The sequence below is a fragment of the Cnephaeus nilssonii genome (assembly GCF_951640355.1).
Source record: "Cnephaeus nilssonii genome assembly, chromosome: 14".
NCBI classification, from domain to species: Eukaryota; Metazoa; Chordata; class Mammalia; order Chiroptera; family Vespertilionidae; genus Cnephaeus; species Cnephaeus nilssonii.
The window spans coordinates 15,090,646-15,108,884 of NC_137085.1; the positions used below are offsets into that span (position 1 = coordinate 15,090,646).

At 38.1% G+C, this 18,239-nt stretch overlaps 1 protein-coding gene across 1 annotated transcript in view; it reads right to left on the reverse strand.

Moving 5' to 3' along the window:
• Positions 1 to 6,731, reverse strand: part of C5 (complement C5) — an 84,477-nt gene extending 77,746 nt beyond the window's left edge. The window contains exons 1-4 of the mRNA XM_079790439.1: positions 6,653 to 6,731; positions 2,899 to 3,091; positions 1,076 to 1,238; positions 721 to 791 (exon numbers count right to left, since the gene is read on the reverse strand). Of these exons, the coding sequence (XP_079646565.1) occupies positions 721 to 791; positions 1,076 to 1,238; positions 2,899 to 3,091; positions 6,653 to 6,717 (492 nt within the window). The 5' untranslated portion in view covers positions 6,718 to 6,731. The remainder of the gene's footprint in view (positions 1 to 720; positions 792 to 1,075; positions 1,239 to 2,898; positions 3,092 to 6,652) is intronic.
• Between the last annotated feature and the right edge of the window lie 11,508 nt (positions 6,732 to 18,239).

Here is an 18,239-nt window from a genome sequence, read left to right on the forward strand (position 1 = left end):
TACTATCCCCATTTCTTATTGTAAGAGCTAAACTCAAGCTATACTGTATATTACCATGGGAAGTTCTTTATTATTTTAAAAAAAACCTATGGCTATTCCTTTCATTAAGACCCAGATTAAGATTTCCTTTACGTATTCAATTCCAGAAAAGAATTACATCATCCTTCAATCTCACCCCTATTTTGTCTTCCCTCTGAGCTTATGTGTCATTTGTCCTATTGTACAATTAGGAGAAAAGGTGCTGTAGCCTATAGTGAAGGGTCATTACTAATACATCTATACTATTAATAGGTAACTGCTCATCTTTACCTCATGATTTAGCACTATTTTTCATGTGTTAGTATATTAGTTATTAAACTCTAAGGTCCTTAAATGTAAATTTCATAGGTTATAATTCTTTATCTTGAATTGTACAAATAAAAAATCTCATAATAGATATTCAATTAATTCTTAGTGATTGATTGATGTTCTTAAAGAAAGAAATCATGAAGTATATATTTAAATGATTTAGTTTAAAATCATTGAGATTTCATTTTCATGGGTTCTTTACACATGCCAATTTTAAAGATATAGACATACAATGTTATATTCACAGAAAGTGTTCAGTCACCATTTACTGAACACTGAATGAGTCCATATGGCATTAGGGTAGGGTTATAAAATAATGTATCTTATCCTAAAAATGAGTTAAATTATTATTTAAGTAAATAACATACTTACTATGAAAGTTAAGACAATTTCTCTTTTGGCTGGCTTCAAGTCATCATTCAGTGAATAAACTCTAACCTTTACTGTAAGAATAATTGATAGCATCAAAAACTCTGTTAAACACAGGGTATTTTAGTTTTTTTAACAATAATCATTCTTAAAAGAGATGAATCTCATTAAAATAAATCAATACATGGTCAATACACCAAAATCTATTTTTAAAAGAAAGAAAAAGTTAGTCTGCAAATATATAAATTATTAATGAGTCTTTTCTTTTAAAAACCTGTGTCCACATAATTTCAAGTGTTAGAAAGCTCTAAGTAGTGTCAATTGTCCTCCCCAGGGGAAGAAGCACCTTATACTCTACCTGATTGTTCTGGAGTGTAAACAGGTTTGTCTGTTTGAATGAAGAGAAATCCATTGTCATAGGTTAATGGCATTTTTTTTGATTTTGAAAAATGCTTTGATAAAACATCCAAATACACGTGTGGAACTAGGTTTTGCCCTCCAGGCAATTGTTTGGGTTGTATCTGTAACAGAAATGTTGATTAAAAAAGAACATAATAGTTTTAAGGTTATAAAATATTTTGATTTTCTAATAAATTTTGCCCAAAGCCCTTCAGTGTTAAATATCATAACCAACATTTAGTTTTAAGCAATTAAAAGTGTTTCCTAAATGTTATATGCATTTAGTAAAACTATTTATACTATTGAAGCTCTCTCTTTTTTAAAATGTGTTTTTATTGATTTCAGAGAGGAAGGGAGAGGGAGAGAGAAATACAAACATCAATGATGAGAGAGCCTCCTGCACGTCCCCTACTGAGGATCAAGCCCGCAACCCAGGCATGTGCCCTTGACCAGAATCAAACCCAGGACCCTTCAGTCTGCAGGTTGATGCTCTATCCACTGAGCCAAAACAGCTAGAGCCCTTTTTCACTATAGAAGCTCTCTTTTACTTCATCAGTTTGCTGGATTAGCTCATGGTCTCCATTTCTTCCCTTCAACATCCTCACTGATATCTGGACACTTTGTATTATATCTATATCCTTCTGTTCCCACCAGTTGAGCTGCATGCTTTCCAATATTTGTAAGTAATTATAATTATCCACTTTACGTTGCATGGAATGCAAATTTAATACATAAAAAGTAATAAAAGAAAAACAAGTGCTTCTCTGAAAACTTAGGCTTTGACACATAGGATAAAAGTTAATCACTAAAATCAACTGCTTGAAATTACATATGTGAGAGTACTGAAAAAGTTTGGAAAACAGTAACAAGCTATTAAGATTCTGCACTCAGGTTCTTTGCAAGTGTCTTTAAGTACTTTGTCCACTTTAAAGAAACAGAAACTGTAGAACAAAGTTGATTCGTTAAAGGTGTGGCACATAGTAAATAAGATTTGGCGTTCCAATCAGTGGGTCTGCACATGAAGAAAAGACCTTGGCACAATATCAAACAATTGGCAAATAAAGATACATTATAATGTTAAGATAAAATTAGACGCTTAAGATATGCACTAATTTTTATGATTTGTCTACCTTAATCTCCTTTCCAATTAACTAAGTTAGCACTGTTTAAACAGAACTCACTTTTAAGAAACAGTGGTATAAATGAACCTCAGAGCCCTAGTAGTCTTTTATTTTTCTGGTTCTTGATTTTTGAATTTTTATTGTAATTTAAAATAATATTTTGGTTATATTTATTCACGTTGCTAAATAAGTATGGAAAATTATTTTTAATTATCAGAATTTTTAATAAGAAATGAGTTGAAAGCACCTTTCTAACCAAGCTATATTATAATAACTTAATGGAAGAAAAGTTATTTGATCAAGGTTTTTTTTTTTATTAACTATAAATGTTCAATAGAATCTATGGCTTTCTGTAGGCAATGCATTACAGATCAATATGCATATCATATTTCTCTATTTCTCTCTAATGATAATTTTCACAGATAATAAGTATTTTCAATGCATTTTCAACTATTTACATGTTAGTACAATTTTATTTTCCTATTTAGAACTTTCTGTTTCCTTCATATTATCATTAGTGACTGACATACATCATTTAATAATCACACAAAGATATAATGTTATAAAAGATCAAATCTCTATGTTATCAATATTCAAACTTTAAACACATTTAATTGAGAATATTTTATATGTTTATAGAAAATAAAAGATAAATACATACTGTTAAGATTGCAGAGTTTTGGAATTTATTTTCTGTGGATAAAGTAACAGAGGCTGAAGCATAACTAATTTTTTTATCTGGATAACTTTTAATGGAGATTGTTACATCAAATGCTTCAGTGTATCCATAAACTTGAATTACAATATTTTCAGATGCTCCAACACGAAGTACTTTTGGTGCTGATATGACATATCTGTTGAAACAGGAAAAGAGAAGGATCAGTATCTCTATATGATATACTTTGTTATACTTCTGATTTCTTCATCTCACTTGAGATATTCAATTTAAAATAGGCACATTTTGTCAACTTAAAAATAATTTCTTAATTAAAATTTATTTGTGATCTATGGTCATTTCAGCATAGTCTCCAAGAAGAAATAGCTTGAAATCAGCACTGGAGATTTAGTTAACATTTATGAAGGTAGTAATAACACCTTCCTGAGCTACTGCAACAAAGGAAGACTTAATGGTGTTGACTAGAACATGTAAATAGGGTCACTATTTTTGCCCAAAGTAGAAAAAAGCAACAGTTACCAGTGATTGAATTCCAGCGCTGCCACCTACTGGCTGAGTAACCATGCTAAAGTCACTAACCCTTTCTGAGACAAAAATAACTTAACTGTGAAAATATCACCTTCTTTACCAGGCTGAGGTAAGGTTGAAGTGAGACAATGTACATGAAAGCACTTAGCATGCTTAGTACTCAATAAATGTTAAGATTCATTAATTTCACTAAATTATTTGAAAAGAAGTAATCTTAGAAGTACTGGTGTTATAGTGAGTGGATTTTTTAAAAAGATAGAATAAAAGTGAGTTTGGGAGAATGCATTTGAAAATGCAAATAGTTATAGAGTCCTTAGAGACCAAATAATCACAATCATACAATAATAACGATAATAAAAGTAACTGAGTAGTTATCATATATGAGTGTCTGTATTAGCACTTTATATACAACTAGAAGCCCAGTGCACGAAATTCGTGCAGGGGAGGGGGTCCCTTAGCCTGGCCTGCACCCTTTCCAATCCGGGACCCCTTGGGGGATGTCCAACTGCCAGTTTAGACCCAATCCTAACTGTTCTTCCCTGCCAGCCTGATCGCCCCTAACTGCCCTCCCCTGCTGGCCTGATCGCCCCTAACCGCCTCTGCCTCGGCCCCCACCACCGTGGCTTTGTCCAGAAGGACATCTGGAAGATGTCCAGTCTAATTAGCATATTACCCTTTTATTAGTATAGATTCTTTTAATCTTTACAACAAGCCAATGACGTAGATACTATTGTTTTCTTATTTTACAAGCGATAAGAGGTTTATTTGACTGAGGTCACCTGGCTTATATATGAATGAAAGACTTTATATTCAGATCTCTCTTGGTTGTGTTAAACTGAGGTCAAAGTTGCAAGCTTTGTTCACAGCCACAGGCTGTTCCCTCAGTTTTATTTTTCATGTGATTTATACAAGAATGAATATGAATTATATGTTTTTGAAATAAAATTTTTTAATGTGTGATTTTTTCATTGTTTATTAAAAGAAAACCTACAAATATAAACCAGGTTATTCATTATATTACAAAGTATATAGTTTGAATAGTGAGAGCTACTACATAGAAAAAAGAGTGTTTATTCTACTACATAGAAAAAAGAGTGTTTCAACCCAAAAGGAGATAACGATTGAGACCTAAGAGCTCATCACTTCAACTGGCAGAATTATTGCAAGCTCCTGTCAAAATTATGACACTTAAAAAGTCTTTTCAAATCAGCAAGTGTTTAGTAACAATGAAATTAATTTGGAGGCAATTAACTCCTTTAAACATCTGGCAATTCTACATGACAACTAATTTGGAACCATTTACAGTCAAGTTATGAAAGAGAGAAAAGAATCTCCCGACTTCCAACCATCATCTGATTTCCCCACGTGCTTACCCAGAAATATTGGAAAATAAGAAAACTTTAGCTTTAATGATAATAAGGTAAATTTACAGAAATGTTACAATGTGCTAAGTACCTTTTAAAGCATATTATAGATATATAAATTCACTGTATTGCTACAACCATTCTCTGAGAAAAGTCTTATTACCTCTATTTTACAGATGAGAAAACTGATAATTAACTTGCCCAAGGTCACACAGCTAATAAGTTATAGAATTTGGAATTGTTCTCGAGCAGCCTGTTTCCTGAAGTAACACTTTCAATTGCTGTACTACACTGAATTTATCAAGAGTTTTGCAAATCTAGAAAAAAAAAGTCTTTTAATTTCAATATTCTTAGAAATTTTGTATTTTGTTTTAATTTTGAATTGTCTATGTGGTAGTGGTGGGGAAACATAAAATACTCAGTGTTTACAAGTCTCTAAAAGATGGCTCTGAAACCACCATTTTTACAGGTTTTGGTCTATACTGATTTATGAGTACCACAATCTAATCTAAAGAATTTTTCACTTTTTAAATTTTCTTTCAATAGTTGCAGAGGATCAGGCCATTCAGCTTGCAGGGGGGCAAAAATGTCAGTTTGGCCTCTACCTAGAATGTTCTTTCCCCAGATATTTGCCAAGATTGTTCCCTTACTTCCTTCAAGTTCTGTATGAGTGCCTTAGAGAATGGTGATGGAAAAAAATAAAAAATAAATAAATTTTAAAAAGAACCTTATATGTCTACATTTTCAAATAGTTCCTCATCATTTTTTTATCCTTTTACTCTCCTTTGCTTCTTTCTTCATAGCATTAATAATCATCTGACCTTATTTATTCATTGGTTCATTCATTATTTGCTTCTCCCACTAGAATGCGAGCTGTATATAAATTTATTAATTTAATTGACTGATGACCATGTTGTAAATGGTACACTCTCACTTTTTTAAGAGAAAGAGAGGCAATGCTTATTAAAGGCCAGTACAGTGTGTAGGAAGAATTCAGAATCCTAGTCCTATTTCTACCACTTAATCTCAATCTCTTTGAACTTCAGCCACTTGTCTTTCAAAAATGAATAAATAAAAAATACCAAAGGTACTGGGGTGATTGTAGCAATGCAAGGAAATCAGATTTATGAGATCCTAAGTACACATTTATATCCATAATATAGTTTACATATTTATACATTTATGATAAACTGGAAAAAGACTAAAATGGTAAAGAGGAGTCTTTAATACTAGTCCTGCTTCTGTCTCTCTTTAACAGAGTGACTGCTAGTAAATCACTTTCCCTGTTGCACTTATCCTCATATGTGAAGTTAGTAGGTTCAATTAGATACTCAGTTCCTTTTCAATAATGTTATTTCTAGATATGAGATCTCTATTTTAAGACATAGTTTAAAATATACAGTATTTCAATAACACTAACCATTGTGAAGAATGAGCTCGTAAATATAAAAATAATTAAAATAGTTTTTCAAATCACTGTATTAGAATTAACCCCCAAGTAACCCTTGTTTAATTATGCACAGTATTTAGAAAACAATGCACTAAATATAAATAAGCAATAAATGACCAGAAAGTTTGTCATCTAGAGATTATTTTGTGCTTTTTCAAAGTGGAATTTGAATAATCACTTATGTAATTTTTTTTAAAAAAATAGCAATCCCGTAAAAACTGTCATATTGTTAGCTATTCATCAAATCAAAATACTTCCATGACTTTCCAGATGAGAATATTCACTTGGCATTCTCAGAAGTAGAAAGTAATTTTCAAATTAACAAAGTTAACTGATTTTACTTTTCATTCATCACAACTAAGACACATTGAAAATGAAGATAGGTTCTTTTACTTACGTTTGTTCCTGTCCCCAACTTTTCCCCAGGAAGATTAAAAAACAAAGTATGCCCCAAAGACCCATGGCTGGAGACAGCAGTAAACCATGGGTATAACCTTTTTCTTGAAGTTACTCTCCTTTTAAATAAACCCAGCTAAAAGAATTTGAGTAAATTAGTTTACTGGTTAATTATTAATGTAAGAAAGAAAGACTTCTACGTTGGAAAAATAAAATCAGAACTGAAGCAACCTTTAATGCCCAGGTATAAAAGTAGGCGATACTTTATAGGGATTTACATCTAGAGAATTTACTTTAATTAATACAAAGAAAGGGATTCTAACATGGGAGTTTGGCACTGCAATGAATGGCTTAAAGCTAGAAACCGGTAAGTCACACTGCCCTTGGCCTTTCCTCTTTTGGCCAGGGTAACTGCTCTGCCGTTACATCATCTGTGAGCATCTGGTTTAGACAGGGCTCACTGAGTGGTCTTTTTTAGAGAAGTCCTGAGCAATACTGTTGTTAGAATTGGGAATGGCCTAATGATAAGCTGAATCTGCAAAGGAGGTCTATGGAATAGTTCCTTGGTCTATCCCAGTCTAGAGAAGAAGCTGAACATTAGGTGGAGGAAAGATTGTGATGGGCAATGAAAATGCCATGTTGAGCATGCCAGCATCATTCTTTAGGAAATAAGTAGCCAGTCAAGTACTTTAGTATTTAGTAGGGAATGGATATCTCCAATATCTATTAATTTGTACACCACAAATACAAAATGTATATCCATTCAGACACAGAATATTTTTCTTTAAAAAACACACACAAATAAAACCTCAGGTTAAATCTTTCAGTGAGGATCTTAATGTAAGAGCTCAGGAAAAACAAAGCTTCCTATAACAAATGAGACTAGTAATTAATTTAGAATGAAATACAATTTTATCTTTAAGATATTATGATGTTTTATGTTCACTATAAAACTTTTAATTTACTACCTTCCTTTTATTAGCACTCATTTCTACTTTAGTACATAATAAGTACTCTATTTTAAAATAATAAAACCAATTTCTCTAAACATTATTCTGTAATTCAGATGTTTTATGGTCACATTGGCATTCCTTGCTTTGAATTAATAAGGTTCTATTTTATAAATCCTTTAATACTGAATTCATTAGGGAAAAGAGGCACAAAACGGAAATTTGATATACAAATATCACTAAAGGTATCTCTTGCATAAGTTATTAAAATGGTAAAAATATGTCACTATTGTCTGATCATCTAGCCCATTTGTTTCAAAAGAATACCTGTGAAATGATTAAACTGGTTGTGAAAGATAGGTCAAGTTAAAACAAACAAAGTACTCTTGCCATCATTTTCGGGAAAAGATATTGGGAGAAAGTGAGAACACTTAAATCATCATAGATGATACATGTATGTTAAGTGCAAGTTTTTTGCTTGTAATATAAAGTGAATAGTGATGATATTGGTTTCTCAAATAGAAAACTTTTTATTTTTTTATTTTATTTTATTTTTTAAAGGTTAAGAAATTTTCTTTATTATTAGTTTTTTTTACAAATTAAGACTATGTAGATTTCATATATTTCTGATCAAAAACACCTTTGTTTTCACAGTATGAGTTAGAGAATGCAGCCTGAGCTGAAAACCAATGAACTAGAAAAGAAAGCGGTAATTACAGTGATTACTGGTTTAAAAACCTGTTAGACATTTTCCTTAGAAGTATTTTTTTGTGTTATTTTTTAAAATATCTTGTTATTCTTGGCACTGTTTCTAAAGAAAAACTCCTTTATCCAAAGCAAAAAAGCACAAGAGGTGGGGTTTGGCTTCAAGAGATGTTAACTCATTCTCGGACCTAGCAGAGAATCAACAAATGTATGGATTGCTACTGGGGTTTAATGGGAAGGAAGTCCCTTTAGTAAGTTCTCAAGCCAGAGGCTGGAGGCAGCAGCTAAATCAGAGGGCAGCATCCTCCGTGGAAGCGAGCCATTCTGGGGGGCATGCCACCCCGGGAATACACCCAGCCTGGGAATTAATCTTTTCATAGGATGGCTCAGGGATATGGTGCACTGAAAATCAGTAGGCACTGGGTCAAACTGTGTACTGGGTGTGAACAGGCAGAGCCAAAAATGGTGTCCTACTGGCAATAAGCTTTCAATGGCTCAGTCCCCTTACACTGAAGCCCTGTGAGTAGCCAGAGCCACATCTGCTCCCAAGGCCTGTTCATCTGTGTCAGCTGACTGTGCAGCCCACAGGGAAGGAGCTGGTGTCCCTATTAGCACTGTCCTCTTTCCACTTGCAACCAAAAAGCTGCAGGGAATCAGGTGTCTTGCAGGTTCGGTCACCTGGGCCCTGCCAGGAAGACTGCGGATTTATGGAAACAGGTGTACAGCCAAAAACTAAAATGCATGTGTAGAATAAACATTTATCTCCTGCCAAAACTTCTGACTTGACACCTTCTATAATTCGGTAGGACATTACCAGATGGGAGAGAACAAAAATGCACCAAAGAACCCTTATGAATGCTGCCTCCCAAGTCATCACAGCCCCTTCTGTTGATCTGAACAAAGAACCACTCAGCAGAGGAGACTTTGTCCCAAACAAGCCCTTATCTAGGTTTATCTGACAGGATTAGTAGAGGCTCAACCATTACCCTCCCCTGTCCTTCCTCTCCTGGGATCTTTCATCACAGCCATCTGGTAGAGGCCACTCAGTAACTAAGGTGATAACCAATAAAATAAAGGCCAGGGGAAATTTGGGAATTCTAGGCTCTACCTTGCCATAAATAATCAGCCTTTTCTAAGTGCCTGACATGAACAGTCTTCCTTTGGGCTGAAGTCCTCCCACCTGGGATGGAAAGCAGGCAGATTCCCTGAGGGTCAGACAAGGGACAGGAAAGAGGACACAGAGATCCGCATTCCTTTTGTGATGGCAAGGCAGAAAGGTGTGTGTGCCAGACCAGCATTGACTTGGGCAGCTCAGAAGAGGCAAAGCATCCACCAGAGGAGGCTCTTCGTGTTCTTTGCAGGAGTTGACCGAAGCTCAGCTATAATGAGCCAGAGTAACAACAGGACCAGCAAACTTCTTTCCAAAGGAAAATACGCTGCCCAGTCCCATAGAAACCGGGCACCAACCACAGCGCTGAGGAAGGAAGGGCCGAGGTGGCTCTACCAAACAGTTCAGATCCACTTGGTACAGCTCAGCCGGAAAGCGGACTCCTGGAGTTGTCTCCCTCTGCGGGTTCCACTCCTCACCATGGTGGACTGGCTGCCTAAGTGGAGTAAAAAATAATGAATCTGCCCTAACCGGTTTGGCTCAGTGGATAGAGTGTCAGCCTGCGGACTCAAGGGTCCCAGGTTCGATTGTGGTCAAGGGCATGAACCTTGGTTGCGGGCACATCCCCAGTAGGGGGTGTGCAGGAGGCAGCTGATTGATGTTTCTCTCTCTCATCTATGTTTCTAACTCTCTCCCTCTCCCTTCCTCTCTGTAAAAAATCACTAAAATATATTTAAAATAAATAAATAAAAATAATGAATCTCAAAGTCCTTAATAGAACCAAAGTTCAACAATTTACAGATTCTCAACAGTGTTTAAAGTTTTTATCTGCCTTTTAAACATGGCTCAGAGATGAATTCTTCTTTACATTCTAAAATGTTGACCTTTAGGGAGTCTGGCTTTTATACAAATCTGCATCTCTGAAAGATGAGAAGCTAGGTCTGGCAGAAACTTTGGTGGTCACCTGACCTTCCTCCTAATGCTACCTCAATTCTACCCTGAGGATTGAGCCCAAATGGCTTCACTTAGTTTACAAAGCCAGCTCCTGACCTGGGTCCCACTTGATTCTCCAGCTTCCATGTTCCCATTCTTCAGTGCAAAGAAGAAGCTGAATTATTTATTATTCTTTGAGGTCACCACAACATAATGGTGCTCCTAGGATAATAAATAGTCAACCAAATACTATTACTACTATGATTAACCTATTTATATCCTTAATTTGGCATGTCATCAGAAACATGGTTTAGATATGGATTGCTGCTACCAGCACTGCAGAACACAGACTACTCAGTGCTTGACCATAACACCACGTGAAAGGAAATTGGGGGCACAGACTATGTCCAGTTGTGGAGCCTTATAAGTATACTAGTGGCCCGTTGCACGAAGATTCATGCAATAGACCTTCCTTCACCTGGCTGCCAGCACCAATTTTCCTCTCAGCGATCGCAATGGGAGCTGCGGCGGCCAGCGGTGCGGGGCGGGAGCTGCCGCTGCCCAGTCCCGTGCCGCCGGCCTCCCGGGTCCCTCTCAGCGATCACCCCCACCCCAGACAGCCAGCCACCCGGGTCCCTTCTCAGCGATCGCCCCCGCCCCGTGCCACCGGGCGCCCGTGTCCCTCTCAGCAATCACCCCTGCCCCGCGCCGCCGGCTGCCCGGGACCTTCTCAGCGAAGCGATCGCCCCCGTGCCGCCGGCTGCCTGGGTCCCTCTCAGCGATCACCCCTGCCCCATGCCACCAGCCGCCAGGGTCCCTCTCAGTGATGGGCGGCCGCTGCTGCTGCCCTGCCCCGCGCCGCCAGCTACCGGGGTCCCTCTCAGCAATCGCCCCCGATCCGCGCCGCCAGTGGCCGCCTGGGTCCCTCAGTGATGGGGGCCGGGGCAGCGCGTGGGGGCCACCATCTTTGCTGGGTTAATTTGCATAGTGCTCTGATTGGCTGTGGGCATAGCAAAGGTACGGTCAATTAGCATATTACTCTTTTATTAGGTAGGATATCTCTCATTAGTCGCTTGTCTTCCTATGTATTTGTACAATTTTTAAGACATTGAGCTACAAAAAGTTTATTGAAACAAAATCTTACACTAAGTCTAATGTACAAAGTAAAAGTGTGTCAGTGTGGGGTGGCCCTGCTGTCTGCCTGTCTCCCTGACATGTACCCCCAGCTGGACCTTTGTAGATCAATGGGAAACCTGGGGTCCCTGGACGTCTGGTTTAAAAACATTGACTTAAAGCACCAAACAACTTGTTCCAATGATCTTATTTTACTTGGACCATTCCCTATTACTTCACTCTATCAATAACTCCAAATCAAGCTTAAAATTAGTTTGTTTGTTGCAGGACAAAGGAGAAACCAATCTCTTTTCATCTTGTGCCCAAGATCCACTGCTTTAGCTGCAAATTAAAATTCCTCTCCCAAGTGATTTGGGCTATCAACACAAAGTCCTCTAAAAGCCCCTGTTTCTTCACAATCCTGTATCTATATCTCACATCCAAGACCCTGGTATCTCAACATCAAATAGGGAATTCACAGACTGCATGAGTCCTGGTAGAGGATAATGGAAAAGTGAACACTCCAGATATGTACTCCAGATAAACTTTTACACGTATGCCTAAAACGACTAGTATAGAAATGCTCGCTGTAGCATTATTTGTGATAAGAAAAATTTGGCAGAAACTTAAAGCAACAGAAAAATGACACATACATTACTTTATATGAATACAATGGAAGGCAATGTTGGTTGATAAAACCAGCTTGCAGAAGGACACAAAGAGCATAATAACATTTCTATAAGTTTAAAAACATATAGAGCAATGTTACTGTCTACAGACATTTCCACTGTTAGTAATAGCATACACATATGATGGTGGAAAGCAAATACTAAGTCAGGATAATTTTGTATGGAAAGAGAAGCAGACTATGGGGGTAGGAATCAGGTTTATAGGGTGCTTCGGATCCATCACCTTTTGTTTTAAAGGAACATCTGAAGTCAGTATAGCACTATCTCAAAAATAATTTAGTCGAGTTTAGTGGTAGATATACTAGTATTTGATAGGTCAGTTGCTGTACTTTTCTAAAAGTTTGAAATATTACATTTTTTTTAAAGTATGTTTTGGAGTGAGGAAACTTGAATTCAGATTCTGGCTCTATCTAACTAGCTATGTGATCTTGGTCAACTTAATGAAACCTTGGAACCTCCCTTTCATCATCTGTGAAATCAAATAATAAAATGCCTCATAGCGCTGATGGGAGAATGAAATGAAACATGTACAAAGTCTTTGGCTCTGAACTTGAACCTGAAATAGCACAAATATGAAAATGTTCACTATTATTATTATTAATGGTTTAAGGCATATTAATAATCGTCTACTCTTTATTTTTAAAAAATATTTTAATAGACTTTTAGAGAAAGAGAATGGGAGAGGGAGAGAGAAACATCAATGTGAGAGCGAAACATTAATCAGCTGCCTACTGCACACCCCCTACCAGGGATCAAGCAGCAACTACGGGCACATGTGCCCTGATCAGGAATTGAACTGGCAACCTTTTGTAGCACAGGAGGACGCACAACCAACTGAACCACATCTGCAAGGGCTGTCTACTCTTTATTTTTAATATGTGCATTGGATCATAGAAATCTGTATTTAATTCAGTTTTACTCTTCGGGAGAGAAATCGGTAAGTTGCCTCCTGTATGTGTCCCAACGGGGATTGAACCGGCAACCTAGATTGAACCCTGACTGGGAATTGAATCCACAACCTTTGGTGTACAGGATGATGCTCCAACCAACTGAGCCACTTTGCCAGGACAGGATGAAAGAATGTCTTTATCATTGAGCCCAGAAGAATTTTGCCTCCACTTTGTTTGTTTGCTGTCAATTAAAAGTCTGGGATTTGATGACTGACCTCTTAAGAGTCCATCTAATTGCTACATCCTAACATTCTTAGTGAGCAAAGGAGCACAAAAAGGTTCCCATAGACCAGATCCTTTTCAGATGGTTTTCTCTTGTTTATGGCATTGATTGCCGTTAGCAGATTATGTGTACTCTACCTCTTTATCTCATAAGCTATAAAAGGTCTTTGCTCAGAAAGCTCCTCCTCACTCTGACTGTTATTTAAGATGTTGTTGAGGCATTTTCTTACTTCCCTGGAATTGTAGTAATTCATTATCTTAACATGACCTACAAACTCCAGTGCATTTTAATAGATGCTATACGGATTCAGACATAGAGGACATTTTCCCAACTTCTGCAGAGCTTATCCAAATAATGACAACACATTGTATCCTAACTCCTAACATGTATCAGTTATTGCAATAATTAACTTTCATAAATTGTCTCTAATCTTTACAACCACTCTGAAGAGTGTTATTACTCTTGTGTGACTGAGGAAGAAACTGAGGCTCAGAGCAATATAGTGACTTGTCTCAGGGCACACATCTAGTAAATTGTAGGGATGGGGAGTTATGCTGGGATCAGTAGGGAAAAGAGGGAGAGATTCCAAACCAGGCTGTAGTCTTACCTTCTCTTTGATACCTTCTCCAGCTATTTTGTCTGTACTTGATTTTTCCATTTTAAAGACTCGTGAAGAATTTATAGCCTGGTCCACATATTTTGATTCTTCTTTATAGTATACTATTGTGCATTCTGGCAAAGGCTCAAAGGTACAAGAAGGGAATAAGTGTTATATAAGTGAAGAACTTAGTCTGACTTATGTCTGGTTCTCTCTTCCTCACAAAGTGCTGGGGTAAGACTGGCTAAAGTGACAACCCAACAAATGGCAGATTGGGGAATTATTTGAAAAGGCTAAAGGGAAACTCCTGAGAACACAGTGGTTCAGAGCTAAGGATGGATGGATTTGTATTTTTAAGTCCCAAATGGTAACTAAAGAATCATAAAGAAGAAAGTTGTTGCTCAAACTATTCTTGTAAGTCACCAGAGTAGTGGTTTGGAATAGCATGTCCCAAAAGGCCACTTCAGATTACTAAATCAGTAATGGAATAGGAGAGGATTTCTGAGTAGAGGGTGTGAAGGAAGTGGAAAATAACAAGATAAAAATAGAAAATCAAGTATTCATGATGGAATGCAGTTAAGCACATTTTCTTCAGAGAAAGCAAAGTGACAAAAATGAAAGAAAGTGCCCACCATCCCTTTATCTCTCACTTTTATAACCTCACTGAAGCTGTCCTTTCTATCTCCTACACCCTCTAACAGATTAAGCTGGGCCCATTAACTCCCTCTTTGGCTCCACTATCCCACACTTTTTCAGATACTCTTACTTCTTGTTCAACCTGAGTTATCTAATTCTAATTACTACTCATCCATACATATCTACTGACCCAGTGGCTACATGTGATAGCCAGTCTCCAAGATGGCCCTCATGTCCTGACCTCCCTGATATTCATGTCTTTGTATGATCCCCTCCTATATTGTATTATGGTTGGTCTATTTGATCAATAGAATAAAGCAAATATGAAGGTGTGTGACTTGTGAGGTTAGGTCACATAAGACATTGCTGTTCCCTCCTTGCTCTCTCTTGGTTGCCTGCTCTGCGGGAAACCAGTCACCATGTAGTAAGGACATTCAAGAAGCCTAGGGAGAGGCCTATGTTGAAAGACCTTGGAGGCCTCCTGCCCAGAGCTTGTGAGCAAGCCACTGTGGAGGTACACCCTCCAAACCCAGTCATGCCTCTCGGTGACCACGGCCCAGCTAACATCTTGACTGAAAAATCATGAGAGAACCCAAGGCAAAATAACCTAGCTAAGTCCTTCCTGGATTCCTGCCCATAAAAACTGTTGAAAATAAATTAATGTGTGTTGTTGTTTTAGCCCATTAAGTATAGGGGTAATTTTTTTTTTACACAGCAATAGTTAACATGTACACTAGTATAGCTGTTACATTAAAGATATAACTTTCACGAAAGTCCCTTGCATTCACTCCCACCACTACTGGGCATTTGCTCCTCCTTGGTCGTCAATACTCATACTTTAATTTGCAAGTGTACTTTAAGTTCATAGAGAATAGCCGGCTGATAGGCCTACTTAAAAACACCACCTGCTGCTCGTAATTTAACAGCACCCCAAAGCAAGCTGGAATAATTGGTGCTGCCTTTCCATGATAAGTCCTGACTTCCCATTTTATGTCTCTTCTGGGAATTAGCTTCTTTATTTCCTGGAAATAACAACACCTGCCTTGCCTTCTTCACAGGAATGGTGAAATGTGATATCCCTGAGCACTGAAAATCATATAAACATGTAAGAAGTTCTTAGGCTTATTCTTTCTAGCATCTTGTCTTTCCTACTTTATCAACTCTGTTATTTCTGCCTGTAAACATGAAAAAGTCATTAATAGGAAATAAAAACAGATAAAAAAATTTTTCAGTGGATTTTCCCCCCCAAAATCACTGATCAGGCCCCTCAACTTTATATAATTTTCTTTTCCCTTATTCATCCACAGAACACACCCCCTACCCCCCAAATGCTTCATGGATATCTTTATGGAAGTTAGATAGAAAGAAAATAAATACATAAAATGATTGCCCACAGCAGAGGCCACTTGATGTTGGTTGGCATGATTTTGCATCATTATTATTAGACAGAAACTGATGATCAGAAAGGATTAAAAAGAAGAAAGGATGGAAGGAAGGAGGGAGGAAGACAGAAGGAAGGAAAGGAGAAAAAAAAAGGCCAGAATCACAAAGAAAGAAGTAGCCAGGGCCATCTATTCAATTTGAGGGTCCCAGTACAAGATGAAAATGTAGTCTTGGTCCCTTAGCTAGTTTCATCTCTGGATAATTTATTATCCCTTTAATTTTTTAACCCTGTTTTCTTAAATTTCTGTATTTTGCTTCTTTATTAAACCAGCTTGGGTAAATTTGAACCATGTTAAATAAATGTCCAAAAAAGGAAAATCTATAGAAACAGAGTAAATAGTGATTGACTGGAGCTGGAACTGGGAATGGGGATTACACGAAAATGAGTTGATTATGGTGATAATTGTATTATGGTGCTCTTGATAATGTAGCAGTGGAGACAAGCCAGACTAGAGAGGGTTGAGATGTAAGGAAGTGAAGACAGCATGTCCAGACAACATGGCAGAATGGAGAAGTGGGAATTGACAATAGTCCTGTTTCAGCAGCAGGACTTGGTGATTGGTTGTGCCCAATAGGAAGAGTCAAGGATGACTCCAGGTCTCTGGCTTAAGTAATTAATGATATGAGATACTTTTTGCTGAGATGGGATATATTGGAGGAGGAGGAGCAGTTTTGTTTGGGGGAAGAGACAGCGGTAAGTTTAGTTTGGACATGTTGAATTTGAGTTGCCTCTAAAATGCCGATGTGGTGGTATTGAGTAGGCAGGGGAATAGTAAGCTTTTCTCTGTCTCCCACATCCATCATGGCTATCCCCAATTGTAGACAGAACCTTCTTCATCATTTACCTGCCAATACAAACTCATCTTACCTCTTCTAGAAATTTGTCTCTAGTTCACTTCCCTTCCTGATGCTATTTTGAATTTGTTCCCTTTTGGATAATATCTTTACTATTGTTACAAAAGGAAAGTAATGATAGTAAATCCTTTTGGGAAGGATTAAAAAAATAAGAGTTATTTCTCTCAGTTCCCTTTGTAAAGACACTTTTCCTTTTGTAATTAATAAGTAATCTGTGAGGTAATATTTTGAGAGCAAGAGAATATCTTATTTACCAACAATATTTCACGTAATGGGTTTAATATCTATTGATAATCCTAGTCCGAATCAAATATATCGAGGGCTGTAAAATGGTGATTTCCTAATTAGGTCATTTCACCTATATTAGCAGGAAATCATTTGAATAGAAGAGCTTTCCCTTTTGTAGAAATTAAATTTTTTTTTTTTGTATGTGTGTGTGTGTGTGCTTTTTTTCTTCTTCTTTTTTTGTTTTTGGTATGGTGATTGCCAGAGGGAAGGGGGCTGGGGCTGGGGATCCTTTGAGCAAGCAAGCTATTAAGATTTTAGGATTATGGGAAAAGAGAGGTAGGGACTGTATTGGAGATTTCTGGAGATGGTGCAGCCTCTGAGGGTGACATGGTCCAGGGTACAAGCTTAAAAAAATGAAAGGCTGGAGTGGAAGCAGGTGTCCTTGGTGATAAAGTTTTTTTTTTTTTAAAAATTCACTATTCCCCTGACCCAGGACAGTATGTGCTAAAGTCTCTTAATCTGTTGGATATATGGTGAAATCAGCACTTTTAGAAAAGACCCAACCAACGTTTCCTCAAAAACGCTTCTCGCTTTTGCTTTCCTGTCACCAACCAGAGGACTCTCCTCCACAGCTCACAGGAATAGTCGCTGCCCGGATTCCCAGGCTCGTCTCGCTCCCTCAACCGCGGCGACGGCTGGAGCCCAAGCTGCGCTCGCTCCGCGGTTCAGCCACCTCCGGCCTGTTGGTGCCTGAAGAGAATTTGCCTCAGAAAAGCTGCACCGAGAAGCGAGCTGCCAGCCTCGCACGTTCTAGGCCAGACGACCAGCATCGGAAGTGCGGGAACTTGGCGACAGCTCTACGCTGGTCTCGACCTAACGTCGTCCTCTGGCGCCCAGCCGCCAAGGAGCATCCGAGCCCCAGCGTGAGGCGTCTGCAGCTTCGCCTCAGCGACAGGTGACGGGGCCGACCGCGGCACCGCAGGAAACCTGAACTCCCTCAGGCGCCGCACAAGAGCAAGGATTCCCCACGCCTTCTCCCGCCAGAAGCTACGGCGGAACTGGCGGCGGGAAGCCCCTCCCCATCCCCCCCCAACAGCACGGGGAGGGGCGTGGTCGCGGCAGGCCCCGCCCACGCCGCGCGCTCTGCCCCCCGGCAA